Source organism: Larus michahellis, chromosome 6 (assembly GCF_964199755.1).
Source record: "Larus michahellis chromosome 6, bLarMic1.1, whole genome shotgun sequence".
NCBI classification, from domain to species: Eukaryota; Metazoa; Chordata; class Aves; order Charadriiformes; family Laridae; genus Larus; species Larus michahellis.
Genome location: NC_133901.1, coordinates 6,980,972 through 7,000,316, shown reverse-complemented (window position 1 = coordinate 7,000,316; position 19,345 = coordinate 6,980,972). Strand labels below are relative to the sequence as shown.

The 19,345-nt window shown below is 38.0% G+C and overlaps 1 protein-coding gene across 2 annotated transcripts in view; it reads right to left on the bottom strand.

Moving 5' to 3' along the window:
* The window catches only part of SI (sucrase-isomaltase), a 49,973-nt gene extending 31,231 nt beyond the window's left edge, over positions 1 to 18,742 (bottom strand). The window contains exons 1-17 of one of the 2 annotated variants that reach the window (XM_074590692.1): positions 18,619 to 18,742; positions 17,785 to 17,790; positions 17,076 to 17,149; positions 13,724 to 13,844; positions 13,527 to 13,636; positions 12,702 to 12,853; positions 9,933 to 10,104; positions 8,448 to 8,547; positions 7,735 to 7,847; positions 6,824 to 6,949; positions 5,852 to 5,983; positions 5,562 to 5,681; positions 4,286 to 4,399; positions 2,612 to 2,696; positions 1,874 to 1,991; positions 1,298 to 1,469; positions 504 to 620 (exon numbers count right to left, since the gene is read on the bottom strand). In XM_074590692.1, the coding sequence (XP_074446793.1) occupies positions 504 to 620; positions 1,298 to 1,469; positions 1,874 to 1,991; positions 2,612 to 2,696; positions 4,286 to 4,399; positions 5,562 to 5,681; positions 5,852 to 5,983; positions 6,824 to 6,949; positions 7,735 to 7,847; positions 8,448 to 8,547; positions 9,933 to 10,104; positions 12,702 to 12,853; positions 13,527 to 13,636; positions 13,724 to 13,844; positions 17,076 to 17,149; positions 17,785 to 17,790; positions 18,619 to 18,742 (1,956 nt within the window). The remainder of the gene's footprint in view (positions 1 to 503; positions 621 to 1,297; positions 1,470 to 1,873; positions 1,992 to 2,611; positions 2,697 to 4,285; positions 4,400 to 5,561; positions 5,682 to 5,851; positions 5,984 to 6,823; positions 6,950 to 7,734; positions 7,848 to 8,447; positions 8,548 to 9,932; positions 10,105 to 12,701; positions 12,854 to 13,526; positions 13,637 to 13,723; positions 13,845 to 17,075; positions 17,150 to 17,784; positions 17,791 to 18,618) is intronic. The other variant, XM_074590693.1, reaches the window with a different exon arrangement.
* Positions 18,743 to 19,345: the final 603 nt, after the last annotated feature.

Here is a 19,345-nt window from a genome sequence, read left to right as displayed (position 1 = left end):
TGAAATGTGGCTGCTCTTTCAGAGAGGCTGAAATTCAGTGGTGCACATCGGCACAATATTTGCCTTCTGGGTGGTGTGACCTGAGGTCCTGTTCCTCTGGGCTCCCCGTGTTTTGCACTGCATGTCCCTCCTTGCTCATCTGCAAGAAGGGCACATTAGGGTTAGCCCAAATTTCACCCTGGCACACGGCCAGGTGTCTGCTTAAAGGGCTCCCAAGAGTTAGTCTGATGGGTCACACAGCAGTGAGTGCTTGCCCTTGTTGATAGGCACAACTGATGGTGACGAAACTGTTGCCAAATAAGTGCAGTCTCAAGTACATGCAATTAACCCTCATGAAGCCGAACCTCTCAGATCTAAGATTTCTTAAAGAGAGCTTAAGGTTCTGCCATTTTCAAACTGATTAGCCACATAATCGTTATTGATGGTAATAATGACTAGTGATACTATTAAAGGGAATGTGGTAGTGTAACACAAAGCATTTTGTAAGAGAAAGCACAATTTACCACGAATCCTTCACAGTTGTGATTCCTCGAAAATGGGTAAAATGCTCCTACTTGCATCCATCGTCTGCAAAGTTCTTCTGTGGTGTTGTCAAAGAAACCACAAATATCTGCTCCAATCTTTAAATGAAGACAGAAGTGTTGGATGTACACTGCACCTCTAATCTCTACACAAAACTTCTAGTTTTCAGAGATGCATTAATTCAACCTTAATTGCTAGCCAGAGTGACTGAGCCATTCAACACATTTGTACCTTTCTTCTTTCAAATTCAGTCTATGTTGTACAAATTATGTTGCATGAAAAATTAAACTGATAACTAGCTAACACTGTCCATTGTTTTATTTCTTCTGAACCTTTACATTCCTGTTTGGTGCTAATATGCATACGTTATAGAAAAGCTCTAGAGTCATACAAATTTAAATCATGTCAAGGAATTTGGCTATTTCCCTTATAAAAGGAAGTCTCTATTTAATTTGAAATGATAAGGAAAACTGTCTTTCACATTGATCATTATTACTTAAAAATTACTAGAAGTAACAAGTAGCTTGGGATATGTAAAATAATATGTTTGCTACCCACACTTTTCTCACCACACAGTAATCAAAATATGTGGCCTAAACCAAATATCAGTAATTGGAAAAAGATGTTAAAAAGAGATTCCTGAAGGGGATTAATTTGGAGCTGAAAAAGTAAGGTGGTTATCTAGAGAGCATGTGATTAGATAATCCGTTATCATAGAGATAGAGTTACTGTTTATCTATATGTTCTGAAAGGATGTCACAAACTAATGTCATACATAAGGAATTCCAAAAAGGTTGAATTCTAGCATTCCAGGTATTGCCCATTTTAAGTGATCCCATGTTGCTGCATTATCTCCCAGCCAGTGTCCTGTGTGCTTTCCTGATCCAACAAAAGTAGACCTTGAAATGAGGAAGCTTCGTTTTCCAGGAAACAGTGCTTCAATGACTCTTAAAAGGAAATGAGATTGGAATTATGAAAAGGAAAAAAGACAACTTGGACATCAATAGTTTTATATAAAGAAGATTTACACTACTGATTTACAGTAATTACTCATTCCAGGGATGTAGACTCCTTTACAGTAACCCAGATGTCTTTTAGCGAAGTTCAAGACATCATTAATTTTAAATAGTCTTTCTATAGAGCGTTGACAACCAATGTGTGGGTTTTGTTGCTAACTTTAGTTAGTAGATTTTGCCTTAGCTACATTGGCTTAAATATAATACAGTATTTTCCAGGAACTGGAACAGGTTTCCATGTTCCTTTAGAAGTGAAATCTCCAGCAGTTTTTGAAAATGCAGGCCATGTACTGTTCTGAAACCTTTTTGTAAAGATTTTAGGATGCATTCCTTACTTCTGTGTTGATATGGCCATGGAATATCCATAAAGACTGTGGACATCATAATGTTTTCCCCAATTCTGCACTGCATCCATACAAAGTGTCTTGGAATACATGAGCTTCTCAAGAATACCTTTAGTAAAGAAATACAAATATCACTTATAAAGCACATTTTTATTACGAATATTTCCAGTCTTTAATGCACATTGATGACATTTAAGCCCTTTTTTCACTTTAATGTTTGCACTAAGGCCAATATTACTACTACTACAAAAAAAATGCTACTGTTGGCTGCTGGTTTGATTCATCTTTGCTCTGTGACCTTTTCACTCTTGAGCTTTGCATCCTTGCATGCAAGGACTAACTGAGAACTACGCTCTAAATTTCTGAATCATTATCTGACAACATGTTGGCAATGGTTACATTAACCTACTACTTAATACAAATTATGAACTCCATTTTAGTTCCTCATACATCTCGAAAACTACTGATAGTGAAAGAGGATCATTATATTATCAGACATAATTAAGGCCATTATAATATTCAGTAATAATTTGAAAAGGGATAAAAGCCAGTTATATAAACCACGCCTTTGACAAGGGACAAAGTATACCAGTATTTTCTGTCAGTAGTAATGTTCAAACCCCACCCATAAGAACTACACTAAAATCACTTTGCATCCTTGTAGCCAATTGCACAGTAACTCATAAACTTTTTGATATTTTGCATTCTGGTTAAAGTAGATGGACTTACTGGGAGTGTAAGGAGGATAGTTTAAGTCATTCGGTGCACAACCGCTTTTCGAGCCTGCAACGAAGTTAGATACTTCATTCATATCCTGAAAAGATAAGACGCAGAACGTGATAAAGTTTCCTCCAGTATGTTTTCCTAACAAAGTCTTATGTTCTATTCTCTTACCCCTTAAGGAATAATTACTTAGAACTAGTACCATACAATTAGGCAAGAATGGTATAACTCAGATACTGACCTGGTCCATTCCTGTATTAATATAAGTCTCAGTGTTGGACAGACTTATATATGCAGGTGAATGCCATGTCGCAAGAGCTACATCTTATCCCTCCACAGAAAGAAATTCCACGAGGTGCTCAAGTATACATTGTCCCTACCTGTGGCCAACTCCACACATCTCCAAAGGAAATGTCTTTGGTTTGGAGCGTGTATTTGAAGAGAAATACACAACCAGCAAGTGTACATTGTTACTTTCTGTCAAAATACAGACATCTAGTCAAGACGACTAGTTATTCTTAAATACCTCTTTTATAATACTTTCTGAGCCATTATATTTTCAAATTTTGCTGTCTACTTCCATGAATATCTTATTTGTCAGTGCTGTCAGTGCATTTCTATGCACATCCTTGAATGTGCTGCAGGAAAAGCACGCATGGAAGAAGAAAGTAAATTCATCATGGGGGCACTGTAGTCTAGTGACCCATTTGCTTCACTCAAAGTATTTGATCTCTGCAAGAGACCTGCAGTCTTATACTTCATAGCTTGGCGTAATGGAACCATAGAATCAGCAAAAATAAGTGAGAAAAAACCTCTTTCTATCACATAGCAGCTGAACGACTGTGTTTTGCCATGCAGATTAATTAAAAAATGTTGCAGCTTTTTAAAATGTATGGCAAAATATTCAGTAGAATCTCATTTTCTTTCAAAATATTTATTTATTTTTAAGTAAAAGGAAGTGGGAAAAACACAAAAAGAATAAAGGGAAGAAGGCGCTGAAACAGGGATTGAGGAGTTCAAGCACAGATTTCTTTTAGGCACCCACTTTTAGAAGCTTTATTACAGGACGCTACTTTGAAAACCTAATCTGGTAAATCAAAATGGTTCCTAATCTCATCTGATTTCCATGAACTGTACCTAAAATCCACCGTGCCAGACTGTATTTTAGTCCTTTTATGGGAGAATCTGTCTAAGGAGCCTGATTTTTCCAAATCCCTATCTGGAATGGCAATTGCAGATTCAATAACTGGAAATTCCATGAGCTACTTGGAGCATAGATGCATAGATTATATGCATTATACCCTTTATTCAGGATCTGTCTAGCACACACTCACTGAGAGGTATGCAGATCTCCAAATATTGCCATTCCAAGTACAGGAGTGTGCTAGCATTTGCCTTTAGCAGTGGTTCATCAATTGAAGCATTTTAAAGTGTCACTGAACATCCAAGAAACAGCACACTGATCATTTAAATGCTGTGATTAATGATTCAAATTAAAATTTAAAATTCAAATTTGAATTGCAAATTCAACACCAGAAGACATACACATCCACACTCATTTCAGGTTAGTAATAGTAAACGTCTCTTTCAAATTCGATGCAAACTGAATTTGATAAACATCCATCCTTGTCTATTTTTAAAAATAAAATAAAATAAAAATGAAAGTTCTGAATTACTTACAATCCAGATCCCATCATATGGCACTACGTTATAAAACAGTTTGCATTCTTCCACCCACCAGGAAGTGCAGTCTGGGTTGGTGAAGTCTGGGAACACAGTTTCTCCTGGCCACACCTGTAATATTAAAAGGGAAATAATTAATCACAGAACAGTCCAAGTTGAAAGGGACCTTGAGAGGTTATTTGGTCCCACCTTTCAAGAAAAAGGGAACCCAGATAAGATCATTCCTGTCCAGTCACATCTTGAAAATCTCCAGTGATGGGGACTCTGCCATGTCCCTGGGGAGGTCGTTCCAGTTATTCATTGTTTGCACTGTAAAAAATTTCCAGTGCAACTTGTACCTGTTGCCCCTCATATTCTTCACGTGGCTCCTTGTGAAGAGAGAGCCTCTGTCCTCTTTGTAACGGCCCTTTAAGTACTAGAATACTGTGATGAAGCTCCCCCGACCCTTCTCTTCGCTAGGGAGAAAAGACCTAACTCCTTCAGTCTTTCCTAATACAGCAGGTTCTCCAGCCCTTCAATCATCTTTGCGGCCCTCGTTTGGATCCTCTCCAGTCTGTCTGCATCTATGTTGAATTGTGGGGACCAGAACTGGACACAGTACTCCAGGGGCAGCCTGACAAATGCTGAGTGGGAGGATTAAATCTCTGTCTCTGCTAGTGATGCCCCCGTGAATGAAGCCCAGGATTGAATTTGCATTCGTTGCTGCAGTGGCAAACTGTTGACTCATGTTCAGCCATTTGTCCACCAGAACCCTCAGAGTTAGCCATCGAGGGCAGTGCTAATGTAGTGCTCTGATGAAGCCATTGGAACAACAAAATGCTAGAGTGACTTTAGCTTGCATGCAGAAAGAATGTAGAAAGAGAATGAGTTTCTTTGGAGTTTTCAATTGCCTTTCTTTTAAGGAACAATACAGAACAGAAAAATTTCTCAATGGAAGTTAAAATTATAAATTAAAAGGATAACGTGGGAGCTGCCTCTTCAGTCACTACTGAAAATAAATAGTAGCTGGCTGATGAATTGTTCCTTAAGCTTTCAAACTACCTTAGTTTTCCTTTTTGATTAATGTAAAAAATTGCAAAAAAAAAAAAAAATCAAGAGAGGTTGGGAAGTATCATATCCTAAGTGAGACCTTATAAACTTAGCTCTCGCTGGCAGATAATTTTACTTAAAAACAAGCAACTTAGAAAATGAGAGTTTAAAAGGAGCCCCCTGACCCAAATTAAACCGTAACAGTGACAACAGACCAAATTCAAATGAATAAAAACGTGATTACCTCCCCAATTAATGCTGTTACTCCATCTGATTCATTAACCCAGACTTTTTTGCTCTCTCCCCTGACGTAGGTTCCATATGGACTGCCATCAACTAGATTTTGTGTGCTAATAGCAGGATCCTAAAATAAAATTAGAAAACAAAAAATAAAAAGAAACCAGGATACACTCCATCAATTATTATAGACTACTAGAATGTTAGACAATGAATTTCATAGAATATGCAAAGTATAATAATAAATATTTATAATGATAGTATTTACACGGAAAAAAGAAATAGTTAAATGCATACCAATATGATGATATATTTTTGTCCATACTCATGCATATAAGCTGCAAAATTAGGGAGATCTCTAAACTTCACTTTGTCATAAGTAAAATCTTTCTTTTCCTCCATATAGTCAATATCAGTAATTTGAGCATCCTGCAAGAGAAGATAGTTCAGCTTTAACATGACAAGTGACAATATTTTGTATTTTTGTCCAACACAATTTCTTCTGATAATTCCCATTTGTCCTATAGTGAATTTACTGTAGGGACTTTACTGCAGCTTGGCAGAAAATATGCTGTCAAGACCACTCGCAAACGATGTGCGTTTCACCTCATACTTACAGCCCTAATGAATGGTACTGACACATCTTTTGTGCCTAAAAAGAGCTGCATTTAACATTAACAGAATTTAAATGACCGTGTATACTGGCATCCTTTCAAATAGCCCCTGGACATGTGGCTATTTCATTGCAGTTTCCTGACTTCAAGAGCTATCCCCTAAAATCCAAACATTTCTTCTTCAACTCTTAGCGTAACATTAGGGAATTTTTAGTCTATTTAAGCCATCAGGCTAATGTAATCTGAAATATAATTTTAAAAGTTAATTGTTTTTTACCTTTGGCTGTCAATTAAGTATAATGTATGGTTCCATAAGTTTCCACAGGACAATTAAAAAAAAAAATAATGGATTAGGCAATATGAGAAGATAAGTGGATATAGTTGGAAAATATGACTGAAAAAGTATTACAATAAAGCGCTCAAATAAAACTTACTGTAATTAAGCCCCACCATGTCCCACATTCTGATAAAGGTCTACCATTAAAATGCACAAAAACCTTTGACACCAGAAGCCTACATATTAGACATTTACTAATTTAAACTGATGTGAAATGAACCAGTTGCAGAACACCACCACGGTCAGGATCTCTGGGTTATTTCTCCTGCAGAGCTCTGCCTTCACAGAATTGCTGCCCTTCTCAAACCCCATACTTACATAAGGGAGTCCAATCGCCCTGTTCCTCTCCACTACTTTCTTCACCTCATCCAGAGATCCGTAATTCCAGCGGCTGAGCTGGAAGCCCAGGCTCCAGTAGGAGGGCAACGCTGGCAGTCCCACGAGCTGCAAGTTGAGAACAAAAATCGTCACCATCAGTGGACACTGTGTGTGTCATCTTGGTCCCCATCTCCCTAGATCCATACTCCTCAAATCTATTTGAATAATATACACTAAGCTAAAGTGTATGAAATGAGCAGCCCACTCCCTAATGCAATATTTTTCTATGATTTTTTAATTTATTTTAAGAAATACAAATATTTCTTTAAGGTATCACTGAAACCTAAGTGGACCACAAGAAGTGCAAAAGATATCTGTGATATCTTATGACCATAAAACCATGACATATCTGTAAGTACATTATCTACTCTGTAATATTGCCATATGAACAGGAATTTGTCCTTATAACAAGAGTGAGCCCCAGCAAAGAAGCATAAATTATTCCATGTAGACCATCTCTAGCTCTCATGACCACTGTGTAAATCAGTCAGACCATAAAGACTGATGAATTTAGCAGCTACAGACTTCTTGGTCCTCAAGGTGCTGCATGGCCTCTGCTGCAGCATCTCCAGCAAAAGTAGTGCTTAAGTTTCAGCTGCCCATAACAGCCGCTAAAACCATCTACATCCCAGCTTATCCCCAGCTAGCTATTCCTCATGACAGCAGTCACATTAGGGACATACTAACAGTTATTCTTAGTTAAATATATACTGAGTCATATTTTCAATTATTAGATAACATAGTGAAGACATACTGTCATATAAAGAGGTGAAACAAACAAACAAACCCATGAAAAAATCCCACGACTTTTAAAAATCTGTTCAATCCATAGTCTTTCTCGCTAAACATACCTTCAGGTACTCCTGGACTACTTGCTCTGGAGTGTTCCCCAAGAAGATATAGAAATCAAGGATCCCACCAATGGTTCTGTAGGTCACTGCTGGAGCAGGCTGCACCACAAATTCTGCCAGACAAGAGTGCACAAAACCAATTCTGAATATCAGCTAATTCTAAAATAACTTTGTAATTTTCAAATTGGTGCTTAGAAAATTTACTTAAGAAAACATCACAAACCAAAAATACCTAAGGAACCCAAAACCATTAAATGAACTGGCAAATAAAGGGATATGTATTCAGCTGACTCTTTTAAATGTCCATATTTCCATTCCTTTACATCCTACAGGGAAGAGAATCAGAAGAAATCCAATGGCTCAGTCTTTTCTCTTTAAATTTTTAGTACAACTTTCCAGCCTCAAGAGATGTGAAAAGCTCTGCAAAGCATACATATATGCATGCTTATCTAAACAGACTAAAAGGCGTTCACCTTCAAGTACTGCTCACTCCAAAATTAGTCTCTGATTCCAGGGTCCTGCACACCTGCGCAAAGCTGCACAGACTTTGGACAGGTTTCTGACCCTTAGGTCCAGCACAATCTTCCTGTTAATTGTGAGCTACTTATTGCTTACATTGTGTACACGAAACACAGAGTTCTGATCCCAATCCAACATATCATCTAAAAGGTATTTAACTGCAGTGCCCAGACCTACAGAGAAAGCTTTCTTACCCATGGCGTTGCTATTCATTAGGAAAATGCCAAAGGAGGCTCCAGTGCTGTCTTCCAAACACAGGAAGAAAGTCTGAACTCCATATAAGTTATGCATTTCCTTGAAGGATAAATTAAAAAAAGAAAAAAAACCAAGCTGATTAAAATCTAATAACAGTTTCTGTTCTGGGATATTTCAAAATACATCACAGGTAGAACTTGAAACTTCCCAAAATATAGTAAACAACAAAAATAAAAATCCTGACACTTTCCTACAGTTGTGTTTTCTCTTTCCTGCCATTCTTCTTCTTTATGACAACATTTTCCATTAAAACAAAAGTTTCCCCAAATATATAGATAACATAAGCAAGCAGATAGGATGGAACTCAGGGCAAGTATGCATATATTGCAGTACTAGTTCTGGGTAATATATATGCACATCAAGCTAACTTGAAAGGTGCTTTCATCAACTTTCACTATAGATTACATTTTACATCTAATCTATATTTCTATTAATCCTGCAAGGTAATCATTTTTATGTTTAATCTGTGGAAATAAGAGAGTGCCTCGCTTCTTTTTTATTTCCTTTCTAATGGCTTTTTTCCCCACTGTTATTAGCAACAAAACCCTTAGAAATGATAACAGCTGTTTTCATAGTTGTGCTTCTTCCCCTGCAAAAGAAGACTCAGAACAAATTAACGAGAAACAGAACTTAAGCAATTTGAAATTAGCCTAACTTGATTCTGTTCACTGTTAGTTTAACTTAATGAGTCTACACTCAATAGAGTCCTTCAGGTAAGAACTATCTTCGAACCAGGGAAGATAGTGAAAGAGTGGCCCAATGTAAGAGGTACAAATTCCAAATTATTAATTAATTATACATAGTTGTTATATATAGTTGTCTCATCCTCTAGTTTCTGTTAGTACAGACCCCATTTCAGCAAGACACTGAAGTGCTCTCTCAAAGTAAAGCATATGGTTGCTTTATAAAACTGAGGTAATAGCAACAAATAATCTTACAATTATCAAAAAATGGGAGCCCTGGAAATAATTTCATAAAGAGACAGCCATAAAGACTATAGAAACAAATAACTGCTGAGAGACATATTTTATCTTGTAAAGAGACAGATGTTAAAAAGAACTTTTCCATCATTTGCTGAGCTACGAGGATGTTAACTGAAGAAGCATGTGTCATCTGTACTGAATGCTGCACACGGCAATGCATTAGGACATTTTGTTATTTATTTTCTTTATCAGTAAAAACTGAAGACTCACATATATTAATGTTTATCAACTGGTTTTCAATTGCACCTCAACACAAAAATCAAAATATTTATAAAAAGCTATTCCTCAGGGAACTTTCATCAGTACCATCTAGCTTTTGGTAACAACATGCAGTGCCTGACAAGTCTTTGGGGAAAAACTCGATGGATATTATTAATGTCTCTACTGCATAATAGACTTGTGTTCCAGAAGTCATCTGCAAAGCATAAAACCAGTCCTTACTCCAGAGGGGCCAATATCCCTGCTGAACATGGGCCAGGTTTTCCAGTTAACGTCATGCCGGTACTGCTTATGCACGTGCTCTCCCACACCATAAATGTTGCTGCTGGGTAGTTTGATTGATAGCTGTAAAAACTGGTCAGCATACTGCAGTGGTCCTATGGTAGTATCAAACCTGATGAAACAAGTTAAAATAAATTTTAAAAAGAGTTTTTCATTGAGAATTGTTGCAATAATTGTTTCTTCTCCTTTTAGTAGAACCTGGATAGCAGGTTAAGGCCTCCATCCAGAGACCTGAAGGAGAGGGAGGCAGGATGGTGTGGGGCTGGACCAGAGCCACCCTTGCACAGACGACGAGATGAGTGGCGCCTATTGATCCTACAGAAAGCCCTCATGCAAACGGCCCGCCTATTTGCACTCCCCTCTTCCACCAAAGCTTCCCACCCTGCATGTGTTGCGCTGAATCCTATATCCGCTCTCCTGGCCACTCACACAGCAACGGGGCAGTGTCATGGACTTAAAACATTAAATTTCATTCCTTTTGTACGTAAACATGTTAATTTTCCACTTTCATTCCTCTAAGACTTGGAACATTTCCAATTGGCAAAGGTATCAAAAGTGACCCCGGCCCAGAAATAGTTTGAGTTTCCATCAGTCACCAATTTTTAAATGAAACGATCATAAATACAACTTAATTGTGAGTTAAAGCAGATTTAAAGCAGAGAGCAACTGGAATGAAGCTGATCCTCAGATTTGAAGACTGTCTTCAGCATCATTAAACCAAGAGTTTATAGGGATCTGCAGAAAAGCAGTCTTTCCTCAAAAGCAGAGAAAATGACTGACTTGGAGAGAGCGCACTACCTTGATGTGTATTAACATCATACACAATTTCAAAGAATATGCTTTTCTCTACTCACTTTATGTAGTTTTCGTTAGAAACTCTTTTTAGAGCTGTGTTTTCATGTGATATTTGTGACATTTAGCAGTCCTGATGTTCATATAGAGGAGAGTAACACAAGTTTATCTTGAGTTTACGCAAACACAGCCACGTTAATTTTAAGGGACTTTGTCACTTCAGATGCATTAGTACACTATAACTACATTTATCACTATGAGTATGTCATTATCAGTAAATTCCTTTATGCATAAAAAGACCATTAAACTATTAAATAAACACACAATGCATCAGCGATTACAAACACTGCACGAACAAGTGACAAGACCAGGGGAGTTTGGGCTTACTACAATTTTAATCTGCTCATATTACCTTTTTTTTTTTTTCAGTTAAAAATACACTTGAGAGAGGCTTCACAGGTCAAATCCTCATCTGATGTATTTCTGCCCTCTTTTAAGGATTCCAAGGACTATCTTGCACACACTGTAGTGAAACCAGTTTGGGGTTTTTTTGGGGGGGATGTTAGTATTTCCAATGAAACTATGGCAATCTTCCAGGTTTTCTTGCAAATAATAGTGGTAACAGGTCAATCAGAATGCTAACTCTTTTGGGGGGCTCAAGTGTAACAAATGATGATGGAAGGCCGTAGGCTTTATAACTGTCTGGATAATTAGGATTCTTGAAATGAACTGTAATAAAACATTCATCCCCGCTCTTCCTTTTCCAAAGAGGCTTCCCTTTGGTTTGGTTGTTTAAGAGTTTGGGAAAGCACTCATCTTGTCTAAATAAACTTATCAAGGATTTTTCTCTGAGGGGCTGCTCTTATCCCATGCTCGCAACAGCTTGCTTGGAGATACTCAAACTCAGAGTCAAGCATTACTGTAATTTCTTTCTTTAGAGACAGAAAATGCAACGCTTTTATCAAATTAAACTAAAGCCTAAGGAAAACACAGACAACCTTCCAGAGCACTGTTTCAACATGGTTCTATAGGACTAGATTTCTTATTCCCCCTCCATATACCTGTTTAATCAGTCATGCACTACTGAATAGCAAGTCTGTCTTTTGTGCTCTCTATAATTGCAAATCAATCATTACAGATGATTCTAAGCAAGAAAACAATACTAATAAGAGCACAAAAGTAATTGCTAATTAATTAAACTTGGAGCATTGATAGTCCAACTAGCCTAGCGCTCTGACAGGTAATCATTCTTGGACTGATTTAATAAACATGTTCATTGTGACGCTTCCTCCTTCCAATGGGTCTTAAAGCCATGCAGGTTTAAGTTTGCAGGTTTGTTTTATTTGTATCTTTTTTAGAACCTAAATGGGATGCAAGCATTCAATGTACAAGTCCGTCAAATATTTTACTTACAGCATTACATGACCAGCTTATCAGTGACTTGCACCAGGTATTCTTGGATATCATAGGGCTAAAGGGTAACCTGGCGTTGGCGATTCAGGACTTCACCATGATTGCGACAAATAAGATAAAAGATGCAATGAAGAGTGTTCCCATGCAATTTGAAGCACTGGCAAAGAGTTCTTCAGATAATAATAATAATAAAAATAATAATAATAATAATTCCCTGAACTGTTGAAACAAAGTAGCTGTAAAAATATCCCTAGAATGGGGGGAAAGTGAACAGAGAGCCAGACCTAAAACCTTTTAGACAGAGCTCTCCATATCACAGAATTTGTTTACAAAGGCCTTGCAAGAGTCTTTGCAGAACATCCAGTAGTCAAAGAAAGAGAAGCAAATTACGTGTTCAAGAGGTCACATCACATATTGGACATACATTGCCTGCGTGGCAAGACGGGCTTTGAGAGAAAACCAATGACATCTGTATTACACAGAAAAAGTACCAATGTTACTTACAGCACTCTATTGTTGCTCACTCGGGTCACCACGATGCCAAAGGGGTTCTGCTTCACATCCACTTTGTAGTTTAAATTTGAGGCTGCTGATCCAGTGAAAGATTGCACGTGCTCATGAGGGACTTCAAATCTTTGTGTTTTAGGATCAGTGATCTGTGCATATTTAAAAAACAGAAGTGTTGGGCCTTTAAAAACTAATGCCTAATTCAAACATTTTCTAGCGTTAACACATAGTTCTGACACAGGATATTCCCACCCCTTTCCCAGTCTCCTCTTCTGCCTTCCTTGTTCAATTCCAACTTCCATCACTCATTTTCAGACATAATGCATGACCCTGTGTTTCCCTGGCTTAGCAGGAACCCACCGTAAGAGGAAGGTCTCCCACAGAAGAAGCCCTGCTCTACCCCAGAACCCATCGATACCCTATATTCGCTGCGTGGACTGTTGAGTTTTCCACAGAAAACAGAAATCATTACAAGAGCTAATGTGTACGTCAAAATGATTGAGAGATATGGTCAGGCCATAAATAAAATTAAGTAAATATATTTATCCCCAAAATTTTCCTATGATGAGGAGAATATAATATAAAAACTGAGCTTTTGAAAGGTGCCAGTAATTTTTCATGTTGAAATCCCTCTGTGCTAAACCCTTGTTAACCTGATGCATTGCAACAACAGAGAGGACAAAGAAAGGAGGAGCTGAGCACTTCAGTGGGAGTCACGAGCGTGCATCACAGGGATTAATCCAGCTGTCACTGCACGGTAACAGCCAGCCCAAAATCTTGCACAGAACATAAACCATAAAACAACATAGAAAAAAGATTAACCTTGAACCGGAAGCGATTTGGTGTCTGGTACTCTCCTGTGAGGAGGACAGTATTGATATCATTTCCAAAGAGGGAAGGTGATGGCAGCCTTGTTAACGTAGTCTCGAATCCTTGGGAAAAAACACATGTTGCAATGTTATTGTGTTGAATTGGACATTGGCACGTGTGTAAATTGGGGAGCTCAGCCCACAGCTTACCTGCCTGAGTCGTTCTTGTTGACCCATCCACTTTGTACCCGTAGTCTGAAGAGAAAAAACACCAGGGCACGCTGGTATCACTCTGGGGACTCCAGCAGCAGCCACGCAGGGTGCAGATGCTCTGATTCAAGGACATGAGGGGCACAAATGAGTTGATTTTACACAAATAAATCCTCTATACTAAAAGTTAAAATGCACATGAAGTGTGTTTTACCCCAAACACCAGAAACCTTAATAATATCTACAATCAGACCAACTCCTTCTCTGAAAATCTATCAGGTGAATTCAATGACACAGAATACACTGAATAGAAAGGATTTTTTTCTGGATTGAGAGTAGAAACGTGCTTATTAGACATTCGTTCTTTCTTAAAATCACAAGATCCATAGGCAAAATGAAAATTTAAAAACAATTATTGAAACATTTGAGCTGTGACAGATGACCAAAAGTCACACACTGGAGAGGGGGTAAAAGTTATAATTGGCTTAACATCTGGTAAACATCTGGTTATTAAAAATCTACATATGCATAATTGATCATCATGAATAATATTTAACTTTTAATGTAATTTTCCCATAGCAGAAATGTTCAGCTTGCTTCTGCAGAACTTCAAATAGAGATAAATCAACATATTTTTTTTTAAAAACAAAAACACAAGGAAATAAACCTATTGCTTAAAGCATATATCTCAGCGTAGTGGCACCAATCTTTACACTACCTTTCAGTAGTCCAATAAGCCACAGTACCTTTGCTTTGCTGTTATGAATTAACTTATTCATGTGGTGTTTGCGTGAGTTTTCTGTTTCAAGATAAGGTTTGGGTAATACATCACTAAGTTTCCGCACAATTTCTCACATTAAAAACCCAATTCATTGCTTAGGGCAAAGGGCGGTAGTAATACAATGAGCTTCACTGAGGGCAAAGGGCAGCATCCGTAAGTGATCTCAGGTATCCAAATCCAACGTGCAGATCTTTAAGACCTTTCCCTCCACCTGCCCACTAACAGAAGCTGTTTCTGCCTTCAGCTGATTGTGCTCAAATGTTTTTGGTGTTTCTACCATGCTTCTTTAAAATATTCCGCAGGTTGAAAGACGGGAAGATGGCCCAAAATTTCTCTTGCTGCTGTCGTGAGTGGCACTTGTTTTTTTGGTTACAGAGCCCAGCCTAGTCCGTGCAGGTCAAATGCTTTTCTCAGCCTCTGAACAGAGCGAAGATAAGCCAGCTCCATCCAGAAATCATGCACGTGCTGAAGGAAAGCACAGAAGGAGCTCACAGAGCCACTGGCTTGAGAAGCCTTAGTGCGTTTATGCAGTAGTGATTGCATGGAGCACAGAAACCTCTGCAAAACCACCCAAGATAAAACACAGATTCACCAAATACATACATTTTTGTCTCTCTGGCATGGACTCATCACATCAGAAAACATGTATACCATCATTTTCATTAGGTTCCAAGCAAAAAAAAAAATGGAGCAGAGACATCGTGACTCATTTCCCCCCACATTTCTCCACAAATCGATGCACTTCCTAAGGCTCAAAAACCCATGCTCACTTTCCACCTTCCCAACTCCAGCCATGAGAGCTGCCTATTTCCTATTTTATAAACTGTTTCAGAGTTAGTATCTATTTGGTTCCCATACTTCTTTCCTCTGCAATCCTACTCATTTTCTGGCTTCATCTAGGACATCTTCAGTGAATAAAGAAATCAAGAGAGACACTAACCTGTTATACAAGCTTAGGCAAATCATCATTTTCCCAGCTGCTGTTTATTCTGAAAACCACTCATAGAAACCACTACAGAAGAGTTATGTTATTCTAAGCAGGTACATGTAGTTTTACAGCTCTGCTGGTTGCTGTTTTAGAATAGCCTAAAGAGGGATAACCAAAATGCTTCCAGGAGAAAATTTATACGGGAATGAATGGACACACTGGGGTAGGACTCTGGCATGCACCTAACAGCTTTTATCAGGGCACAGGTTAAAGGTGATGCTTATTTCTAATCCTGTGAAATCTTCTGTCTGGTCTTCACTAAGGGAAGAACAGATTCAGGAATCACTTATTTTACCTCTAATTCCAGAGCAGGTACCCCAATGTCCAAATCTGCATCTGGCCCTACTTCTCTGCTGGCATCTAGAATTTGATTATTTTTAATTTTTTCTAATCCGTGATGGTAAAAAGCAAGGGCAAACTTATAATAAGGCTTACAGTCGCAACCAGAGCAAAGCTATTTCCCTCACCGTACAATGAGTGCAGCACTTAATGTGGGGCGACCGGTTCAAAGGTAGTAATTAAAGATTAAAGTCATCTGCCAGACTGCTCCTACCATGGTGCGCTTGCTCCTGGGGGAGCAAAGGAACCGAAAGAGTAGAACAGGCTGTGAATTGAGCTTTTACTAACCTGTTTGCCCACAGGACTTTATTGAACTATATATCATAACAAAACTCATGGCATGACAGAAGCTTTAACAACTGTCTTTTCTGGAATTAGACTAGAAATTTCCTCAGAGATTGAGAGAACTGGTTAATCATTTTTTATACCTCTGTGAATGACATAAACATCACACATCATAATATATTCACTATTTTTTCTCCTAAGCTGCCCTCCCAAACCAAAGAAAGACCTCAGGCATCCACCAGCTTCCATCAGAAAATGAGAACATCCATCGTAAAGATGAAAAAAAAAAATTATAATAAAAATAATAAGAATAACCTTTTGAGACCAACCACTACAAAAATGTTCTGAATGTGAGAGCGCTGAAAAGTTAAGATGATACTTCTCAAGGGAATCTTAACTAATAGATTCTCAAGCCAAAAAGTCACTTTGCATTCTCCCAGGTAAGAGACGTCACAACCAGGAAAGGAAGACATTGAGATTCAAATTGCTTCTGAAAGGAAACTGTGCCCATGTTATGAAAGTCTCATGCATCTGGGTAAAGTGCACCTTCACCTGCTATTTCTGAACTATTATAAATGCTAGTACTTGACCATCAGACAAAAAGAAACTGTTCAGGAAAAGTTGTTAAAAGTAAAAAGTGACTTTTTTTAACTGCTTGATGTCTGACTAATTTTCTTTCCACCTATCCCAAAACCGAACTGAGGTGGAGTACTTGGCAGCGGTCTTCAACCTTTGGCAGCAAGCTGCTACAATGGCTAGAAAAATCATGTGTTCTCTCAATGGGCTGAAATGGCTTATACAGGAGTTAAGATTCCTTGCAAAGTGTTCAGGCTATCACGGAATGAAAATGTTAAGAAAACTACTGATACTGTAGAGACAAGTTACATTTTTGTAATTAAGCATGAGGCTTTATGAGATAAAGCCAGTTTTCTGATTTTTCTTATAGAAAGTTTTCAGACCTTTGTTGCCACTTGATCCGGGATGCAGTCAATTCTCTCTGCTTTTAATATGTTTGGACATTTTGGCTTAAATTCTGTTAGGGAAAAAAATTAATGGGTTATTACCAGGATTTCAAAAATTTATACCTTTACTATTAATACAGATTTAAATGAGTGTAAACTATTGCTAGTGTCATTTATCTTACCTTTGAAAAATTGCACACAACTATTTCAGATTAACATTTTTTTTTAAAGTTTTTGAACATATGGGTGACCTTGACTTTGTTTCTTAAGGCATGCATTAACTCAGTTTTCAGTAAGTCCTGTAGCTCACTACGCATTGCTTCTTGTGAAAATATATGCTAAATTAAAATTGGAAGGACTTCCTTTTTTCTTAAAGGGTGCTGCTCTCACAGGTGCTCCTTCCCCTGAAATACCGTTCTTCCACAGCACCTTGAATTAGAGCATCAGGTAAAAGCACCTTAAAACTCCATTAAGTTGCTCCATTAGATTCCAGGTTTCTCAGACCAAATTTAAGGTGGCCTCTTGGCTACTTCAGCTGACCAAAGGGTACATGACTGCTGTTTGCTAAGTTACATTATATATATTTTGGAACACTGAATATGTTTGGAATGAGAAGTATGAAGTACAGAAATCCTGTCTCAGGCTGAGATGCACACAAATACACAGACTCGCCCGTCTGCATTTTCTGCAATAAACGCACTTGTACCTTTTGCTCAGGCAGATTCGTACTTGAGACTGAACTAGGCAGAAATTATGCAGATATTAGTCTGTATGGGCAGTTTTACTAAAACACCAAGATGTTTGTTGTGTATTAGCCATTATTTTTATTTTACTGCCACTTTCACCTCCAAGCTTTTTGCTTCAAACCCCCATGTGTAAATGGAATGACTCACACAGAACGGAGCTGTATGTAAAGAAGCATGCTATATATCACGTCCCTGTAAGACAAGTGATTTCTAATCTACCAATACAGGTTTTTATGCTTACGGATTTTTTTCCACACAGCGTGTCTGCTCCCACAAAGTCTCCCTGATCCTTTTTCTTGTTTTCAGTGCTGTCTTTTTTTTTTATCTTCAGAAGTATTGAAATCATATAAAATAAACAAACAGACTAAAAATCAGTCTTTGGAGGACAGAATAAAAGGGGTTTTTATAGTCAGAAGTTCCTAGACATGTTATTTATTTCTTACATTAAAATAGATAACATTATTCATGCTATCTGTAGGAATGAAGAAATGACCATGGTTCACCTTTGGTTAATAGGAAAAATATAACAATAACATTGAGAGCAGTCAAAATATTGACTTTGCAAAGGACAAAAGAGGAATGCTTGTGGTTTTTACGTTTTCTTTTCCCTCTCTCTTCACTTCAGTGTCCGTGTTCTTGAAAAGTCTGAATCCACCAGAAAGGATGACGGAAAGGCTGCCATTGCTTAGTTCCTGAAGCTCCGTGGCATTTCCAATAGTCTCATCAAGCAGAGAGGAGCAGTTCCCACTCAGGGCTTTTGCTCTGGTCCTACAGCAGCAATGGGAAGGGCTTACCTGTCGTTTTGACTCCAGGTTGTCCTGATGCTAAAAGCCCAATGAGGATACAGCATATGATCGCCACCAGGCAGAAGATGACGATCAGGGTGATTTCCAGCCCACTGAACTTCCTCTTGCCCATCTAGACCCAGAGAAACACCATTGGTATAAGGAGAACAGAAGTAACAGCTTTGAAAACTTTGTAACTCACTCAACTACATTAACAAATTGGCAAAATTCATAAAGGATTCAAGTTTTAAACCATGTCCCCTAATTCTGTGGCTTAAATAAAACACTCCTTAAGAACTACGTGCAATAAATCTCAAATTCAGTATAACTCATGCAGCGCAGATTACTGCATCATTACACTAGTGGGCAATCACTGAGAAATGTGTTTTGTTCCTTGCAAACCACTTTATAGACAAAGAACAATTTTCTCCTGAGATTAATGATGGAGTTTCTTACACATAACTGAAATTCCTTAAATGGAAAAAATCCGGAATCCTCTTTTCTATTTTTTTTAAGTTTTCTTTCCTTCTTTGGAAGAATTACAAACTATATCCTGTTTTATAAGGAGGATATTGAGTTGTTAAAAGTATATTTGAAAAAACGTCTAATGAGCTCCGATTGCATGCTCACGACACGTGAGAAAGGCAAGACATAGTAACAGGGTAAGTTACTTAAGGTGGAGTCAGTGCCTTAAAATGTTGTGCAAAACTCATGTTTTTCCCAGTATTGCTTTTTT